This window comes from Heptranchias perlo, chromosome 6 (assembly GCF_035084215.1).
Source record: "Heptranchias perlo isolate sHepPer1 chromosome 6, sHepPer1.hap1, whole genome shotgun sequence".
In the NCBI taxonomy this organism is placed as follows: domain Eukaryota; kingdom Metazoa; phylum Chordata; class Chondrichthyes; order Hexanchiformes; family Hexanchidae; genus Heptranchias; species Heptranchias perlo.
In genome coordinates this window covers 47654334-47671744 of record NC_090330.1, presented here as the reverse complement: position 1 = coordinate 47671744, position 17411 = coordinate 47654334, and the positions used below count along the sequence as shown (strand labels likewise).

The 17411-nt window shown below is 41.5% G+C and overlaps 1 protein-coding gene across 8 annotated transcripts in view; it reads left to right on the top strand.

Moving 5' to 3' along the window:
- Nucleotides 1–17411, top strand: part of tenm4 (teneurin transmembrane protein 4) — a 414166-nt gene that overhangs the window by 393325 nt on the left and 3430 nt on the right. For all 8 annotated transcript variants that reach the window (XM_067986263.1, XM_067986262.1, XM_067986259.1 and 5 more), the window contains one exon: nucleotides 5185–5327. In XM_067986263.1, coding sequence (XP_067842364.1) covers nucleotides 5185–5327 — 143 coding nt within the window. The remainder of the gene's footprint in view (nucleotides 1–5184; nucleotides 5328–17411) is intronic.

Sequence of the window (17411 nt, the reverse complement as noted above, 5' to 3'; positions counted from 1 at the left end):
AACTAAAGAAAAACATTTCTCTGCAACAGCCACAGTTGTCATGCATGATCTTTAATAAGGATGTCATGATTGTCTGAGCCCTTACAATGATTGATCACCATTCACTTAAGATGACATTGACATTACTTCCAAATGACTGGTAACTTTGATACCAGCAACACAGTTACAGCACCACAGCATTGCAACATTATATTGAAACTGTTTTATTCTGCACTACCTCAAGAGCAAATGAAAGTTAATGTAAAAAAACAGTGGATTTCATTTGCATTCAAAATATGCTTATCATGAGCATATAGAGCTGTGTAATGTTTACAAAACCAATTATATAATTATCAAAATTGCACTTCGATAGAAAACAATGAGTTTTTAGAGTCATCCTGGCCAATACATAAATATAATATTTTAGTAGCAAAGCTTTAAAATCAACAGTAAAATATGATAACTTGTTAGCTAATGCTACCAGTTGAATTTGGTTGTGCCAGAAATTTGTGTGAGATGAATTACTGTGCTGGTCTGCTATATTTTCTATGGTACTGCATTCTTTGCAATTTAAATGACCCGATTTTAACTCCGGGCCAGTTTTCGGCGAGTGAGTAGCGGTGTGAGTTGAAACTCACCCGCTGGCTGACCTCCCACCCATTCTGGTCAAGAAGTTGTCGTGAAGTGGTGGAAAATTACGCGGTCCGGAGGCCGCCTACCAAGACCAGATAAGATTCAATGGAACCTTCCAAGTGGAGCTTGGATAGGATGACAGTTTGGATGCGATTTCTCTTTCTGAACAAGCAATCCCTCTTTTCCTCTGAAGTGGGCACGTCTGTGAAACTCACATGCAATTCTGAAGCTAACAGGTGCTTCAGGAATCCCTCTATATAGGATAGGTCAAGGGAGCTGTTTCCTCTGGCTAGCCCCACCCCCCACCCCTCGTACTGGTCTGACACACTCCATGTTAGAAAGTGGGTTACTGGACCGACTTCCACTGAAACAAAGATGCACAATCACACAGGAGGGAAACTAATACAGAAACCAGGCTGGTGGACAGTTAAAATCGCCCAAGATACTTACTTGCCCTGGATGCGCTGGGAGTTGAAGATTCCCAATTTTACCCTGCTCACCTGATGTTATTGTGACTCAAATGTGAGTTTCCCGCCAGGCCAACCTAGCGAGGAAGAGGATCGGAGGCAGAAGAGACCCAAAAAAATCTGTTTTTTTTTACTTTCCTTGTGGGGATAGGAGAAGCAGGGTCCCATAAGGAAAGCCGAGGCCTCCCCTGCCATGAACTTGCCCCCTTTTCCTGATTGTGAGACCACTTCAATGGAATTGAGTTGACTTCAAGGTTTTTGCCTTGCTTTGAAATCCCTTCATGCACCCTCCGCTTCTCTAACATCAGGCTTCTCCTTGGCCTCCACTCTCTCCACTGCACTATTGGTGGCTGCTTGCTTAGCTGTTCATTTTCTGTCTGGTAGAGCACCTTCCTTAATTCTCTCTGTCTTACAACCTTTTTCCTGCTTTCAAAAATCTCCTCAGTGTCCTTCTCTTCAATCGTGCCCTAAACTTCTCCATTTTCCCTTTTCTCCCTCCTCCATGGCATTCATAGCTTTTTCCTTCTCTTCAATCGTGCCCGAGGGGAAATTTACAATACAAATAGTACAAACAGTTGTTCAAGAACAAGTGAGAGGGAAAAGCGTAGAGCAGCGGAAAGAAAGTGTACTTTAGGCACGACAGATAAAATAAAAACTAGAAGGCGTAAGGCGATTAACCCAGCATCAAAGCTGTGGCAGGGGGTTGGGAACCTGAGCAGGGAGACAGAGGAAAGCGTGTCAGGAAGGGACAGAAGGTATGGAGTAAAAGGTAAAGTGTTAAAAAAGGAAAAAGCAGGAACTAAGTGTCACAAAACATATTTGAAAGTTCTTTATCTGAATGCACGTAGCATTCGTAACAAAATGGACGAGTTAACGGCAGAAATAACTACGTATGGGTATGATCTTGTGGCCATTACAGAAACATGGCTGCAGAGTGATAACGACTGGGAATTAAATATGCCAGGGTATTTAACAATCAGGAAGGACAGGCAGGAAGGAAGGGGAGGTGGGGTGGCTATGTTAATAAAGGAAGGAATCACTGTAATACAGAGAAATGATATTGGGACAAAGGATCAGGATAATGAAACAGTTTGGGTAGAGATAAGGAATAATAAGGGGAAAAAAACACTGGTGGGCGTAGTATATAGGCCTCCTAATAGTTGCAACTCTGCCGGAAGAAGTATTAATCAGGAAATAGTCGGGGCATGTAATAAGGGAACAGCTATAATTATGGGGGATTTTAACTATCATATTAACTGGACAAATCAAATTGGGCAGGGCAGCCTTGAGGAAGAGTTTATTGAGTGTATTAGGGATGGATTTCTTGAGCAGTATGTAACTGATCCTACAAGGGGGCAAGCAACCTTGGACCTGGTCCTGTGTAATGAGCCAGGATTAATTAATAATGTCCTAGTTAAGGATCCCCTTGGAATGAGTGACCATAACATGGTTACATTCCATATCCAATTAGAGGGTGAGAAGGTTGGTTCTCAAACAAGCGTACTGAGCTTGAATAAAGGAGACTATGATGGTATGAGAGTGGAATTGATTAAAGTGGACTGGGAAAATAGATTAAAGGGTAAGACGGTACATGAGCAGTGGTGTTCATTCAAGGAATTATTTTACAACTTTCAAAAAATATATATTCCACTGAGGAAAAAAGGGTGTAAAAGAAATGACAGCCATCGGTGGCTAAGTAAAGAAATTAAGGATAGTATCCGACTAAAAACAAGGACATATAAGGTAGCCAAACTTAGTGGGAGGATAGAAGATTGGGAAGTCTTCAAAAGACAGCAAAAAGTAACTAAAGGATTGATTAAGAAAGGGAAGAAAGATTATGAAAATAAATTCGCAAAAAATATAAAAACAGATAGCAAGAGTTTCTACAGTTATATAAAAAGAAAAAGGGTGGCTAAGGCAAACGTAGGTCCCTTAGAGGATGAGACCAGGAAATTAATGGTGAGAAACATGGAGATGGCAAAAATGCTGAACAAATATTTTGTTTCAGTCTTTATGGTAGAGGACACTAAGAATATCCCAACACTGGACAAACAGGGGGCTCTAGTGGGGGAGGAGCTAAATACGATTAAAATCACTAAGGAATTGGTACTCGGTAAGTTAATGGGACTCAAGGCGGATAAATCCCCTGGACCTGATGGCTTACATCCTAGGGTCTTGAGGGAAGTGGCAGGGATTGTGGATGCTTTGGTAATAATTTTCCAAAATTCTCTGGACTCAGCAAAGGTCCTGGCAGATTGGAAAACTGCTAATGAAACACCCTTATTTAAAAAGGGTAGTAGGCAGAAGGCTGGAAATTATAGACCAGTTAGCCTAACATCTGTGGTGGGTAAAATTTTGGAGTCTATTATTAAGGAGACAGTAGCGGAACATTTGGATAAACATAATTTAATAGGACAAAGTCAGCATGGCTTTACGAAGGGGAAGTCATGTCTGACAAATTTGCTTGAGTTCTTTGAGGACATAACGTACAGGGTGGATAAAGGGGAACCAGTGGACATAGTGTATTTAGACTTCCAGAAGGCATTCGACAAGGTGCCACATAAAAGATTATTGCTCAAGATAAAGAATCACTGGATTGGGGGTAATATTCTGGCATGGGTGGAGGATTGGTTATCTAACAGGAAGCAGAGAGTTGGGATAAATGGTTCATTCTCGGACTGGCAACTAGTAGCCAGTGGTGTTCCGCAGGGGTCGGTGCTGGGTCCCCAACTCTTTACAATCTATATTAACGATTTGGAGGAGGGGACCGAGTGTAACATATCAAAGTTTGCAGATGATACAAAGATGGGAGGGAAAGTGGAGAGTGAGGAGGACATAAAAAACCTACAAGGGGATATAGACAAGCTGGGTGAGTGGGCGGAGATTTGGCAGATGCAATACAATATTGGAAAATGTGAGGTTATGCACTTTGGCAGGAAAAATCAGAGAGCAAGTTATTATCTTAATGGCGAGAAACTGGAAAGTACTGCAGTGCAAAGGGATCTGGGGGTCCTAGTGCAAGAAAATCAAAAAGTTAGTATGCAGATGCAGCAGGTGATCAAGAAGGCCAACGGAATGTTAGGGTTTATTGCTAGGGGGATAGAATATAAAAACAGGGAGGTATTGCTGCAGTTATATAAGGTATTGGTGAGACCGCACCTGGAATACTGCATACAGTTTTGGTGTCCATACTTAAGAAAAGACATACTTGCTCTCGAGGCAGTACAAAGAAGATTCACCCGGTTAATCCCGGGGATGAGGGGGCGGACATATGAGGAGAAGTTGAGTAGATTGGGACTCTACTCATTGGAGTTCAGAAGAATGAGAGGCGATCTTATTGAAACACATAAGATTGTGAAGGGGCTTGATCGGGTGGATGCGGTCAGGATGTTCCCAAGGATGGGTGAAACTAGAACTAGGGGGCATAATCTTAGAATAAGGGGCTGCTCTTTCAAAACTGAGATGAGGAGAAACTTCTTCACTCAGAGGGTAGTAGGTCTGTGGAATTTGCTGCCCCAGGAAGCTGTGGAAGCTACATCATTAAATAAATTTAAAACAGAAATCGACAGTTTCCTAGAAGTAAAGGGAATTAGGGGTTACGGGGAGCGGGCAGGAAATTGGACATGAATTTAGATTTGAGGTTAGGATCAGATCAGCCATGATCTTATTGAATGGCGGAGCAGGCTCGAGGGGCCGATTGGCCTACTCCTGCTCCTATTTCTTATGTTCTTATGTTCTTATGCCCTAAACTTCTCCATTTTCCCTTTTCTCCCTCCTCCATGGCATTCATAGCTTTTTCCTTAATGTATACCACTTTGAGACATCTCCCTACATGTGCAGAGCAATGCAAGTTGTTTCTAAAAGTAAAATTGCAAAATACCACCCTCACCAAATTGGAAACAGCTGCGTTATAACCATTTAATATGGCACTTACAAAACGGTATGTAGTATTTTAAATGCTTTTCTACAAGTTACTAATCATCTAGCTCTTTGTGGTATCTCTGCAGTGAAGGTTGCAGTAAAGGTTAACGGTTAGCTGGTACTTGTATGCAAATACTACTGAAATAAAAGCTTGAATAAGATTTTACTCTTCTGAATGTCACAGATGTGAACAGTTGGCTGCTGACATTTGGATTCCAGCTGCACAATGTTATCCCAGGATATCCAAAACCAGAAACTTCTTCAATGGAACCTTCCTATGAGCTTCACAACACTCAAGTGAAAACTCAACAGTGGGACAGCAGCAAGGTAATAACCCCCAATTGTTCTCTCTTGGAAGACTATGGGATCATGAGAGGGCAGGGAAGGAGCATCATGTTCTCACACATATAAATGTTCAGAGTCCTTAAGACTCAACCAATTCCACAGTTACTTTACAAGATTTACATGTGAGGTGTGAACAAAATGAAACTGCCCAACCTTCTAAAAAAAAGTCACATATACAGTAGAGAGTACAGTAAAGAGGGTACCTTATTATGTGCATTTACAATGAAGGACCCGTCATCTTCCCTCATATTGGCCGGGGATGATTGTTTTAGACTGCAGCCAGTGTGAGTTGATTTAAATGTAATCTTAAAACAGTAAAATCTGTGCAAGTTTGTCAGTGGAGGCAACTCCTTAACCTGCCAGCAGCAGCCAAAGTATACATGGAGTTGCATCTGGGGAACTGGTAAGGCTAGTCATAGCTGCACTGGCCTCAAAGACCCCACTCTGAAGGATTCAAGCCTGGGACAGGACTAAAATATATGCCAGAAGGTACCTTTGTGGTTGCAGTTCTGCCAGTATTCGTACGTCAGGGTAGGGCTTTTGCAGGGTGAAGGGTACATCAGAACATAAAGAAATAGGAGCAGGAATAGGCCATAAGGCCCCTCGAGCCTGTTCTGCCCTTCAGTTAGATCATGGCTGATCTTCTACCTCAACTCCCATTTCCTGCCCTATCCCCATATCCCATGATTCCCTTAGTGTCCAAATACACATTGATCCCAGTCTTGAATATATTCAATGACTGAGCATCACAGCCCTCTGGGGTAGAGAATTCCAAAGATTCACAACCCTCTGAGTGAAGAAATTTTTCCTCATCTCAGTCCTAAATGGCCGACCCCTTGTCTTGAGACTATGACCTCTAGTTCTAGACTCTCCAGCCAGAGGAAAGTCTCTCAACATCTACCCTGTCAATCCCTCTTGGAATTTTATACGTATACGTTTCAATGAAATCACCTCTCATCTAAACTCCAGAAAATATAGGCCCATTCTACTCAATCTCTCCTCATAGGACAACCCTCTCATTCCAGGATTCAATCTAGTGAACTTTCGTTGCACCCCCTCTAAGGCAAGTATATCCTTCCTCAGTTAAGGAGACCAAAACTGTACACAGTATTCCAGGTGTGGTCTCACCAGAGCCCTATATAATTGCAGCAAGACCTCCATACTCTTATCTCCAACCCCCTTGCAATAAAGGCTAACATACCATTTGCCTTCCTAATTGCTTGCTGTACCTGCATGTTAACTTTCTGTGATTCGTGTACAAGGACACCCAAATCCCTCTGACTACTAACATTTCTTGGTCTCTCACCTTTTAAAAAATATTCTGCTTTTCTATTCTTCCTACCAAAGTGGATAATTTCACATTTCCCCACAATATATTCCATCTGCCACTTTCTCGCCCATCCATTTAACCAGTCTAAATCCCTTTGCAGCCTCTTTGCGTCCTCCTCACAGCTTACTTTCCCATCTAGCTCTGTATCGTCAGCAAACTTGGATACATTGCACTCGGTCCCTCATCTAAGTCATTGATATAGATTGTAAACAGCTGAGGGCCAAGCACTGATCCTTGCGGCACCCCACTAGTTACAACCTGCCAACACGAAAATGACCCCGTTTATTCCTACTCTCCCTTTCCTGTCCGTTAACCAATCCTCAATCCACGCTAATATATTACCCCTAATCCCATGAGCCCGAATCTTGTGCAACAACCTCTTGTGTGGCACCTTATCGAATGCCTTTTGAAAATCCAAATATACTTCATCCACTGGTTCCCCCTTATCTACCCTGCTAGTTACACCTTCAAAAAACTCTAATAGATTTGCCATATACAATTTCCCTTTCATAAAACCGTGTTGACTCTGTCTAACCATATTGTGATTTTCTAAGTGTCCTGTCACTACGTCCATAAAATAGATTCTAGCATTTTCCCTACTAACTGGCCTGTAGTTCCCTGTTTTCTCTCTCCCTCTTTTCTTGAATAGCGGTATTACATTTGCTACCTTCCAATCCACAGGGACCGTTCTAGAATCTAGTGAATTCTGGAAGATCACAACCAAAGCATCCACTATCTCTGCAGCCTCCTCTTTTAAAACCCTAGGATGTTGGCCATCAGGTCCAGGAGATTTGTCAGCTTTTAGTCCCATTAATTTCTCCAGTACTTTTTCTTTACTAATCTTAATTGCTTTAAGTTCCTTACTTTCTTTACATCTTGGCTCCCCACTATTTCTGTTATGTTTTTTGTGTCTTCTACTATGAAGACAGATACAAAATATTTGTGTCATGTCTCTGCCACTTCCTTATTGCCCATAATTATTTCTCCTGTCTCTGCCTCTAAGGGACCCACGTTTACTTTTGCTACTCTCTTCCTTTTTACATATTTCTAGAAGCTCTTAGAATGTGTTTTTATATTTCTTGCTAGTTTACTCTCATATTCAGTTTTCTCCCTCTTTATCAATTTCTTGGTCATCCTTTGCTGATTTCTAAAACCCTCCCAACCCTCAGGCTTGCTACTCTTTTTTAGCAACATTGTAAGCCTCGTCTTTTAATCTAATACTATCCTTAACTTCCTTGTTAGCCACGATTGGATCACTTTTCCCGTGGAGTTTTTATTTCTCGAGGGAATGTATATTCATTGAGAATTATGCAGTTTTTCTTTAAATGTTCGCCATTGCTTATCTACCGTCATATCTTTTAATCTAATTTTCCAATCTACCTTGGCCAACTCACCCCTCATACCTATGTAATTGGCTTTGTTTAAATTTACAACCCTAGTTTTGGACTTAACTACATCACTCTCAAACTCACTATGAAATTCTATAATATTATGATCATTCCTCCCCAGAGGATCCTTAACTGTAAAATTTCTAATTAACCCTGTCTCATTACACAATGCTAGATCTAAAATAGCCTGTTTTTTAATTGGTTCCTCGTCATATTGTTCTAGAAAACTGTCTCAAATGCGTTCCATGAACTCGTCCTCTAAACTACTTTTGCCAATTTGGTTTGCCTGGTTAATGTGAAGATTATAGTCCCCCTTGATTATTGCATTACCCTTGTTACATGCTCCTTTCATTCTGCTGCAGGTTTAGGTTGTGAGGGTCAGTCTCAGAGTCTCCTTCCAGTCTTCGCCTGAAAGTGGGTGGCCCAGGTAACACTCCTCGGAGCCACATAATTTTTCCTCATCGTCTGCTGCACAGGAGGAAAATATTGAGTGCAAGACTGAGATATACCTGTGGGACATATCTATATGCAGAAGGCCAGTTCTAATGTGATCAGTTTGCTGACTCACAGGCAAGAGTGCCACCAACCGAGCCGAGCTGATAAATAGAATACACATTGGGTACTGTGCTTTTTGGTAAATGCACCACTTATTGTGGACCAAATTCACACAAGTCTCCATGGTTTGTCTTGGTGGTTTATTTTCTAAAAGTTGCCAAATGTATACTGTAGGCTGCATTATTGATCCCATGATATAACACCCAAACATCAATGCTTTTCAGTGAAATATTTTTGTTCCTTGCATGGGTGTAATCAAATACGCTGCATTCATAGGCAGTCAGATTTGTAGATCCCAGCCAAGAAAGGTATCAGTGAGTTACTATAGAAGATGTAATACTGTGGCCAAATGCAGGCAGTGGCTGAATTAACTTTGTGTTGATTATAACTAGATTCTAAGTGTGCTGTGCAAGCCATCGGTTAGAGTAACATGAAGCATTGTGGAAGTCCTTCATGTCACTAAGTTAATATTTCCTGCAGCTTTTTACTGCCAGTGTTTCCTCTCCTTCCTCACCTTCTGTTGTTTTTATTTCTCTGACTTTGTCACAAGGCTCCTCGCTTTCAAAACATAAAAACAAAAAAAGCTGGAAATACTCAGGTAGCATCTGTGGGGAAACAGAAGTCTGTCAGTCAGCATTTCAAGTCTTAAGATCCATCCTCAGGACTGAGTATTTCCAGTTCTTTTCTGTTTTTATGTTCAGATATCCATGTTCAGATATCCAGCAGTTGCAGTATTTTGCTTCCTGACTTTTAATATTTGCCACTTTACTCACAAAGAGAAGAGAATTTTTTTTAAATGGCCACTGCCAGGTTATTATTTTCCCTCACTGCATTGTGATGTTGTATCTGATGTCATGACATCACTACATGTGTCATCAACATCCATTTCATTTTAATCAGAAATTTGTAATTATTTCTGACATGTAAAAGGCTGGGTAGATTTTCATTGTGTACCAATATGTCACAGTTGATAGCACTCCAAGCTTGTGGTTTCAAACCCCATAATAGGCTGGCACTTCAGTACAGTACTAGAAGAGTACTGTATTAACAGAGGTGCTGTCTTTAGAATTTGACATTAAACTGAGAGCCTGTCTGGCTATTCCAGTGGTTCAAGTGGATGTTGGGAATATTTGAAGAAGAGCAGTAAGTTTTTCTGGTGTCTTGACCAACATTTGTCCATCAACCATTACCACCAAAGCAAATGGCCATTCTCCTCATTGCAGTTTATGGGAATTTGCTGGCACAAAATGACTGCCGAATTTGCCTACATAACAACATTCAGCCAGTTCCATACAATTCTTCTTTTTATCACTACATTAGTCTAGCCAGGTGATCAGCGATTTAACAGCACAATAACAGTGGCAGAAGTGCAGCAGTAATATCTACAAATGATCAAAATAGTGATCTAGCAGCTCATAATTTGCCACTGAACCGCCAAATAACACCCTGTTTGGTACCTGGGCAGTAATCTGTCAGGGCTGATCGCATACCCTTTATAGAACCTGCCTGATTTTCGTTCTATTAATTTTAATGGAATAAAAATCAGATGGGTTCTATAAAAGCCATGTAATTTGCCCCGCCAGATTACTGCCCAGGCAGTGAAGACAAAACTCCACCCCAGTATCTTTCATCTATAAGTGAGTAATAATTATTGTGTCACTGGAGCTTCCAGTTCTGTTGCGGTGTCGCTTACACTGGCAATTTTCTCAAAGCATAAAACTGCCACACAAGCCTGAGCTCGCATCAGGTAATTGCTCCCATCAAGCTGCTGAAAGTGATATTGGCTGTTCCTGCTGCTAAAAACACAGTCCAGTTAATTAGAGGCCAATTGATTGATATTTTATAATGTAATGGTGAAGTCACCTGAGTGCAGTAAATCTGATATAATGTCATGATATCTCAGGCTTTTTCAGGAAGCTCTCTAACAACATTTAAAATCCAACATTCCTCACTTAAGTAATTTAACCACAATTGAGAATTCAACAGTGGATTATTTGCAGAACAGGAAACCACTTATTGGGCAGCACAGCTCCTGTGTCCTTTTCAGCTCCAGTATCTCAAATCTCTAAATATTATCAATGACGTCTCAAGTTTCTGACTTGTTTACTGAACAAATACAGCCTGAAAACCTTGCACTATAATTCTTTTTCTTTTACCTTCTAATTTTCAGTAGCATCAGGGGAACTTCACTATAAGCTAAAAGATGATGCGGCTAATTTTCCTGACCTTCACTGCCAGGAATGCCCTGGGCACAAAGATTGGGAAAAAGGGGAGGAGACCTGTTTTGCTGGGTCTCCGTTCTCTTTACTTTGCCACTCTGGGGGCAGGGTGGGGGCTGCACCTGTAGTAGGCAGGCAAAAGTAATGGGGTGGGGGGGTTGGGGGGGAGACATCTCCAGTCTCCCAGTTCATTTTCAACTATTGGGTGCTCCAGCATTGGATCATCTGAAGAAAGCTGGTCCGGTGACCTGCCCCAGACTCCTGCAGACTGGAGAGTCTATGGGGGTCCCAGGGGTAGCATGCAAACAGGTGATTTTTTTTATTTATGAAAAGGGGGGATGGGGTGACACAATACTGAACACAGTCTCCATCACTAAGTGTGAAATATCAACAACGTTCAGCCCTGAAGCAGCAAAACTATTTTTTTTCAAAGAGTCAAAAATGAAGGTCTGTCTTGACAATACTAAGCTATCCTTAAGACCAATAGTGTCTAAATAGCAGCTCAGGAATCAGTAAGGTCAGGTTTTTATGGGGACTGCGCAATTAAAGGCAACCTATTCACAAAGACCTCTGACATTCATTGAAATGTCATTTACACTGCTGCGTTCTCTTCAGGTGCTGAAAAGTCCTAGAGGAAATGTGGGGTCATACTAATCAGGAGCAAAATGGGAACAAAGGAATAGTCTGCATTGTGCACATTTATCATCAGGCAGCATTTGTAAGGAGGGCAGAGGAAAATCAGCCCTTTTATCTTCTTTTGATTAACTTTGTGTGTTTCCTCTTTAGCGTGTCCTATCCATTTCTTTCCTTATTTAAGTTTTAAGCCCATCTCTCCTGAAATCTAACACATTGGGCCAAATCTTGCTGGGAAACTAACAGTGTGTTAACGACGCAGGCTGTTATGAATGCGCAAATCGGCCAGCAAATTCAGGGAATTAAGAGATACACGGTGAGTTGCAAATCAATTTACGCCGCTCCACCGTTTACTTCGCATAAACGGCATCTCGCCCTTAGTCTTACCTTTATTTTTAAGAACTTGCTGGATTTGCACATTAATAGCCCATTAGTCTCACCGCAAAAAGTTAGGGCTGGAACTTAGCAGCGTAATTACCTTTTTAACAACATGATAATTGTTAATACAATGCCAATCAACCTCTCTGGCCCAGAAAGGGAACAATTTAAACTGTTCAAACTCATTCCTGCATGTCGTCAATCTTTTCCTTTCTGTCTCTATTTTTTCTCTCTCTTAATCCAATCTTTCTTCCCTCTCTTTATTTCTCTTTCTGTACCTGATTTGTCTCTAATTCACCATTCACCTCCGTCGTTCCTCTTTTTCTTTCTCAATCGTTTAATCTTATTGGTTAAGGAGATAGACTGTTAGTCCCGCTGTTCACTAAGGTCCCATTGCCCGCGCCACATCATTATCAACCTGCACTTCCAGCAAGCTACGGCGCAAAAAATTTCAGAGCTGAAGGGTGCAGAAAAAGTTCTCTAACTAATGGCACACACCGCAAGATGCCCTGCTGCAGGAAGATTTAGCCCGTTAATATTTTATGCTTTGCTCCAGCCCGTTCTGTACAATTAAATCTGATAAAACCTTCTTCACTGATATTCAGGTACTGCTCAGCCTCCAAATTTTCTACATTGATTTTGATGCTCGACACAAAATACAAGGACATTAATAAACTTGCAAAATGGACATGTAATTGGCAAATAAATTTCAATATAGATAAGTGTGAGGTGGTGGATTTTGGGAGGAAGAATAAGGGGGCCACATTTTCTTTTGAAAATAAGAGTCTAAATGGGGCAGAGGAGCAACAGGATCTCGGGGTACAGATACACAAATCACTAAAAGTAGCGTGGAAGATTAATAAGGCCATAAAAAAAGCAAACAAAGCACTGGGATTCATTTCTAAAGGGATAGAATTGAAAATTGTTAAACTTGTATCGAACCTTCGTTATGATCACACTTGGAGTACTGTGCTCATTTCTGGTCTCCATATTATAAACGGGATATAGAGGCACTGGAGAAGGTGCAAAAAGATTCACAAAGATGATACCAGAACTGAGAGGTTATACCTATCAGGAAAGATTGAACAGGCTGGGCTCTTTTCTCTAGAAAAGAAAAGACCGAGGAGTAACATGATAGAGGTCTTTAAGATTATGAAAGGCTTTGATAGAGTAGACGTGGAGAAGATGTTTCCATTTGTGGGGGAGACCAAAACTAGGGGCTATAAATATAAGATAGTCATTAATAAATTCAATAAGGAATTCAGGAGAAATTTCTTTACCCAGAGAGTGGTTAGAATGTGGAACTCACCACCACAAGGAGTAGTTGAGGCAAATAGTATAGATGCATTTAGGAGAAGCTAGATAAACACATGAGGGAGAAAGGAATTGAAGATTATACTAATAGGGTTAGATGAAGAGGGGTGGGAAGAGGCGCTTGTGGAGCATTGACCAGTTGGGCCGAATGGTCTGTTTCTGGTCTGTACATTCTATGTATACAGTGGGCCGGATCTTGCTGGAGTGGCGCATCACACGGGACACACCGTTAGTTAGACTGCGTCCAGGCAGGAGTGTTTCTCCTAGTCCCACAGAAAAAACTCTGGCCCATTCTCGGCCCTTCCCGGATCACGTCCCTCCCCCAGAGTCTTAGAGCTGGCCGATTTTCCGTCCTCCCCGACTGGCAATCTGCAGCAGGGCGCCCGTTCGGTGCCCACAACTCCCCAATGGCATTTAAATGAGACCCAAAGTTAACTTCTGCTCGGGCCTCAGGCTGGCGCCAACGAGTGCATGGAGCCATCACTCTGCCAACTTTGTGTCCATTTTGGACGCAAGTCAAATTTCTCCCCCATTCTTCTTAAAAAAAAACTAAGGAATAACAAAAACTAATCAAAAGTAATACAAGCTGCATTCAAACCCACAAACTATTAATAAAACATGTCTTCATAAATTGCATATTCACCACATGAAACTGAAATGTACCCCCTGCATAATGCACGTGAATACAAGGTAGTTGTTCCATTTCTTTAGTTTTTCTTCAGTTAAAAAAATGTTTCAAAAGAAAATTGCATAAATAGAATACCACATAGGTCCCCATATGGAACATATTTCAACAACTCATGAACTCAAACAAAAGTAACATGTTATATCTTTGTTGCAAATGGGTTGTGCTGTCAGGTCCACTCATTGTTTAAAATTGAAACTAAGCTACCCACATCTTATCAATATTAACTGAAAACATTTGGGAGACTCCTTAGAAAAACATCTTATTATATGTAACCCAACATATATCCACTATTTATACAAGGCTGAGGAAATATGCCCAAATCAGATACTTTCCAGATTTTCATTTTCAAACATAAGTGGGTGGGTTTAATTGAATTGAATGTAATTCAGCCGCTTTGGCCTTATTTTTGGAACTCTCTCCATAAACCCCTGCACCTTGTTATGTTCCTGCCCATCTTTAAGGCCTGGAAACTAATCGTTTTGACTGTTTTCAGCCGTCTCTCCTAACTCTTCTATCACTGCTCCTTGTTCATTTCTCCTCTGTGAATTGCCTTGTGCCATTTTCTGTGTTAAATGCAATATTATAAGTGCAAGTTGCGATTAATAGACTCATGAAAAGGAATTTTAATAGTTTAACACTTTTTTAAAAATGATAATGCAGAAATTGTGATGAATGGGTGGGATGCGGCTCTATTGAGATTTTTAGACAATGGAGGAAATTGTTTGGACATGTTCTCAAGTCATTGCTTCCAACATTGCAAGATGAGACGGATTGTGTACCCTATAACATTTTGGAAAACTCCAGGATCCACCTTATTTTCACAAGGTGAAGAAACCATAAGTGCCAGTTGTATTTCGCTGGAGTAATGTTAAATTTATCTGTACATCCATAGCATATATTTCCTCACTAGCATTACAGTTTGAAAATTGTCTGTACTTGAGTAGGTGAGTAGGGTGGAATAATTCACTCTGTCACAGTGTGTGCTCAAATATCCCATTTTGCATTCCATCCTGTATTTTCCCCATTGTTCTTGTCCCATGCACATTTGGCTTATGACTCCTCTTAGGAACCCACGCTTGGCGGTCAAACTGCGCTACAATCAGATTCATAGCTCGACTAGAGCTCTCATCAAGCAAACTATTGGAGTCCTCAAACAGTGATTCTGCTGCCTGGACAGGTCTGGAGGTTTCCTGTAATACAGGCCACAAAGAGTGATTTTCTCTATGCTGCATAACTTTGTTCTGCAACAGTGACAACACATGAAGCTACAAATAGATGAGGATCTTCAGCATGATGATGGAGAGGATACTGATAACATAGAGGATGGCGAAGAGCAGGAGGGCTCCAACACTTGCCTGCAGCCAGATCTTTTTGGCAGCAGCTCATCGAAGAGTGCCTCAGCTGAATATTCCCTGCTCCCCTGCATAAACAGTCATGTCCAACAAGTGTACCAGTCCTTCCACCCTAGAATAAACTGTATGTGTCCAAAGACCAACATTGATATTCATATTAAATAACATTTATTAAACACAATAATATTAAATAAATTGCAGGGTCACCAGCTACCATAGGAACACTCTGCACACAAAGATTTCAAAAGGGTTTATTTCAAAAAGGTTATTGCTGGCTTACGCAAATGTCTGCAAACAAATTATCACTCTGGTGTAAGCATTTAGTGCATTTCTTAAATATTATCACACCTACTCTAGAGCTTCTACGAGGTCCTCCCACTGTGGCTTCAGTACTTTTCTTTTAAAGGTTGGGCCCCTAAAGTCTGCCTCTTCGATAGACCTAGGGCATGAGGTGGCCCTCGGTGAGCCATTTCCTGGACTGTTCTGAACACCTTAAACACGTGTATGCTCGGTGAATCACCCACTGCAGACCCCTCTAACTCACTACTTATACCATACGGGGTGACGAGTTCTCTGCTGCTACTTGGAAAGATAAGAGTGAGTGACAGTGCATCTTCAGGAGGGTTCTCACTTCAGTCTGTGTGGCTGCAGGCTTGTGTTGTCTAGAGAAAGGGCAGATGGACAAGGGGAAGCAGTAGAAGGTTGTCATGGTGAGTGGGAGAGTTAAAAAGAGAAAAGGAAGGGAATATGTGCAAGTGCACTGCGGTGTGTGGTCGACAGCCCGGCCATCACTGCTGTGTGCCCTCTCTCTGATGATGATGTCAATGGCTGCCTTCTCCTTTGGTGTCAGAGTTTGTAGTTTAGAGGAACCTCCTCCTGTTCTCACAATGATAGTGTGCCAGCTTCTCCTGCAAGAAGAATGGAAATGGGAATGAGTTAGTGTGTGCACTAGATGTGTGCGGCAGCTTAGCATAGTTTGCATGCTGTAAGGAAGAAGCAGCAAGTGTGGCCAAGGTAGGATATTAGTTGTGATGGTAGTAGCAGTTGTTGTGTGTGAATGCAAACAGGAGGCAGTGTAATGAAGTGTCCCATTGTGATTGGAGGAGAGGTATGGGAAGTGGGCGAGGTAAGGATTAATAGTGCTGGGGCTAAAGTAGAGAAGTTCAGTGCTGTGAAGAAAGTAAGAGATTTGTCAGGTTGTTAAATTTCTTCCTGTGCTGCTGCCAGGTCCTTGGAACAATGCTGCTGGCATTGACCAGCTTAGCCACTTCTCTCCAATGCAATTGGCGAATTTGACGAGGGCATCCATCATCAATCGGAGGAGAAGAGGACTTCATTGCTGTTGCTCACTTGCTATGGCTGCATTCAAGCACCTCCCCTTTAAGGAATGCAGGGTGCCTTTAAGTAGCGGTCGCCCCACTGGATTTCCCGATCTCCCAGTTGGCAAGCTGCCTATAAGAAGTGCAGTGAGCACTGGCAGTTCGCCTATTCAATGTAAATGAGGCCTGACCACGAACATTGATCGGACCTCCTGCCGACTGCATAGGCCAGGCAGAGCAGACACCTGCCCAATAAATGCTGGAAATGAAAATCATCCCCATTGAGATCAATTGTTGTGTGTCTACAGCCATCAGGTGAGCTCAACAAACCCATCACATATCAGGGACCTGCTTCCTCTGTATGGCTCAGAATGCAGCTACCCATTAAACTATAGTGATTTTATTCAAACTTAAGTATCTTTCTGTCATTGGATACTAGGGTCCTATTGAAAATTAATTACATTAGAGCTGCCTGTGTGCTGTCCTGCAGGAGCTGATGTGTCATTGCAACTAGTTCAATAACACTGCAGATTTTAAACTCTCTTTTTATAAATATCCTCCCCTCATCAGATTCTGCAGGTAAATGTGTTGCTTCGTTAAGTAGTAATATTTAATAAAAATGTCTCGTCTTTGTATGATTGCTTCCTTCTGATTTTATTATTGAAAGCTTTTGTTTTGTAGCTTTAATGATAAAAAACACAATTTAATTTTAGAAGGAAATACCCCATCAGATTTTGCCCACGCCACCACACATTTTAATTTACTGACCCTAAGAACCACTGATACAGTGCAAAGACTGTCACACTTGAACATATGAACATTTCAATTCTATCTGTGACATTAATCCATTTTTAAATGTGAACCCTACAAGTAGAACAGTTCTGCCTGGT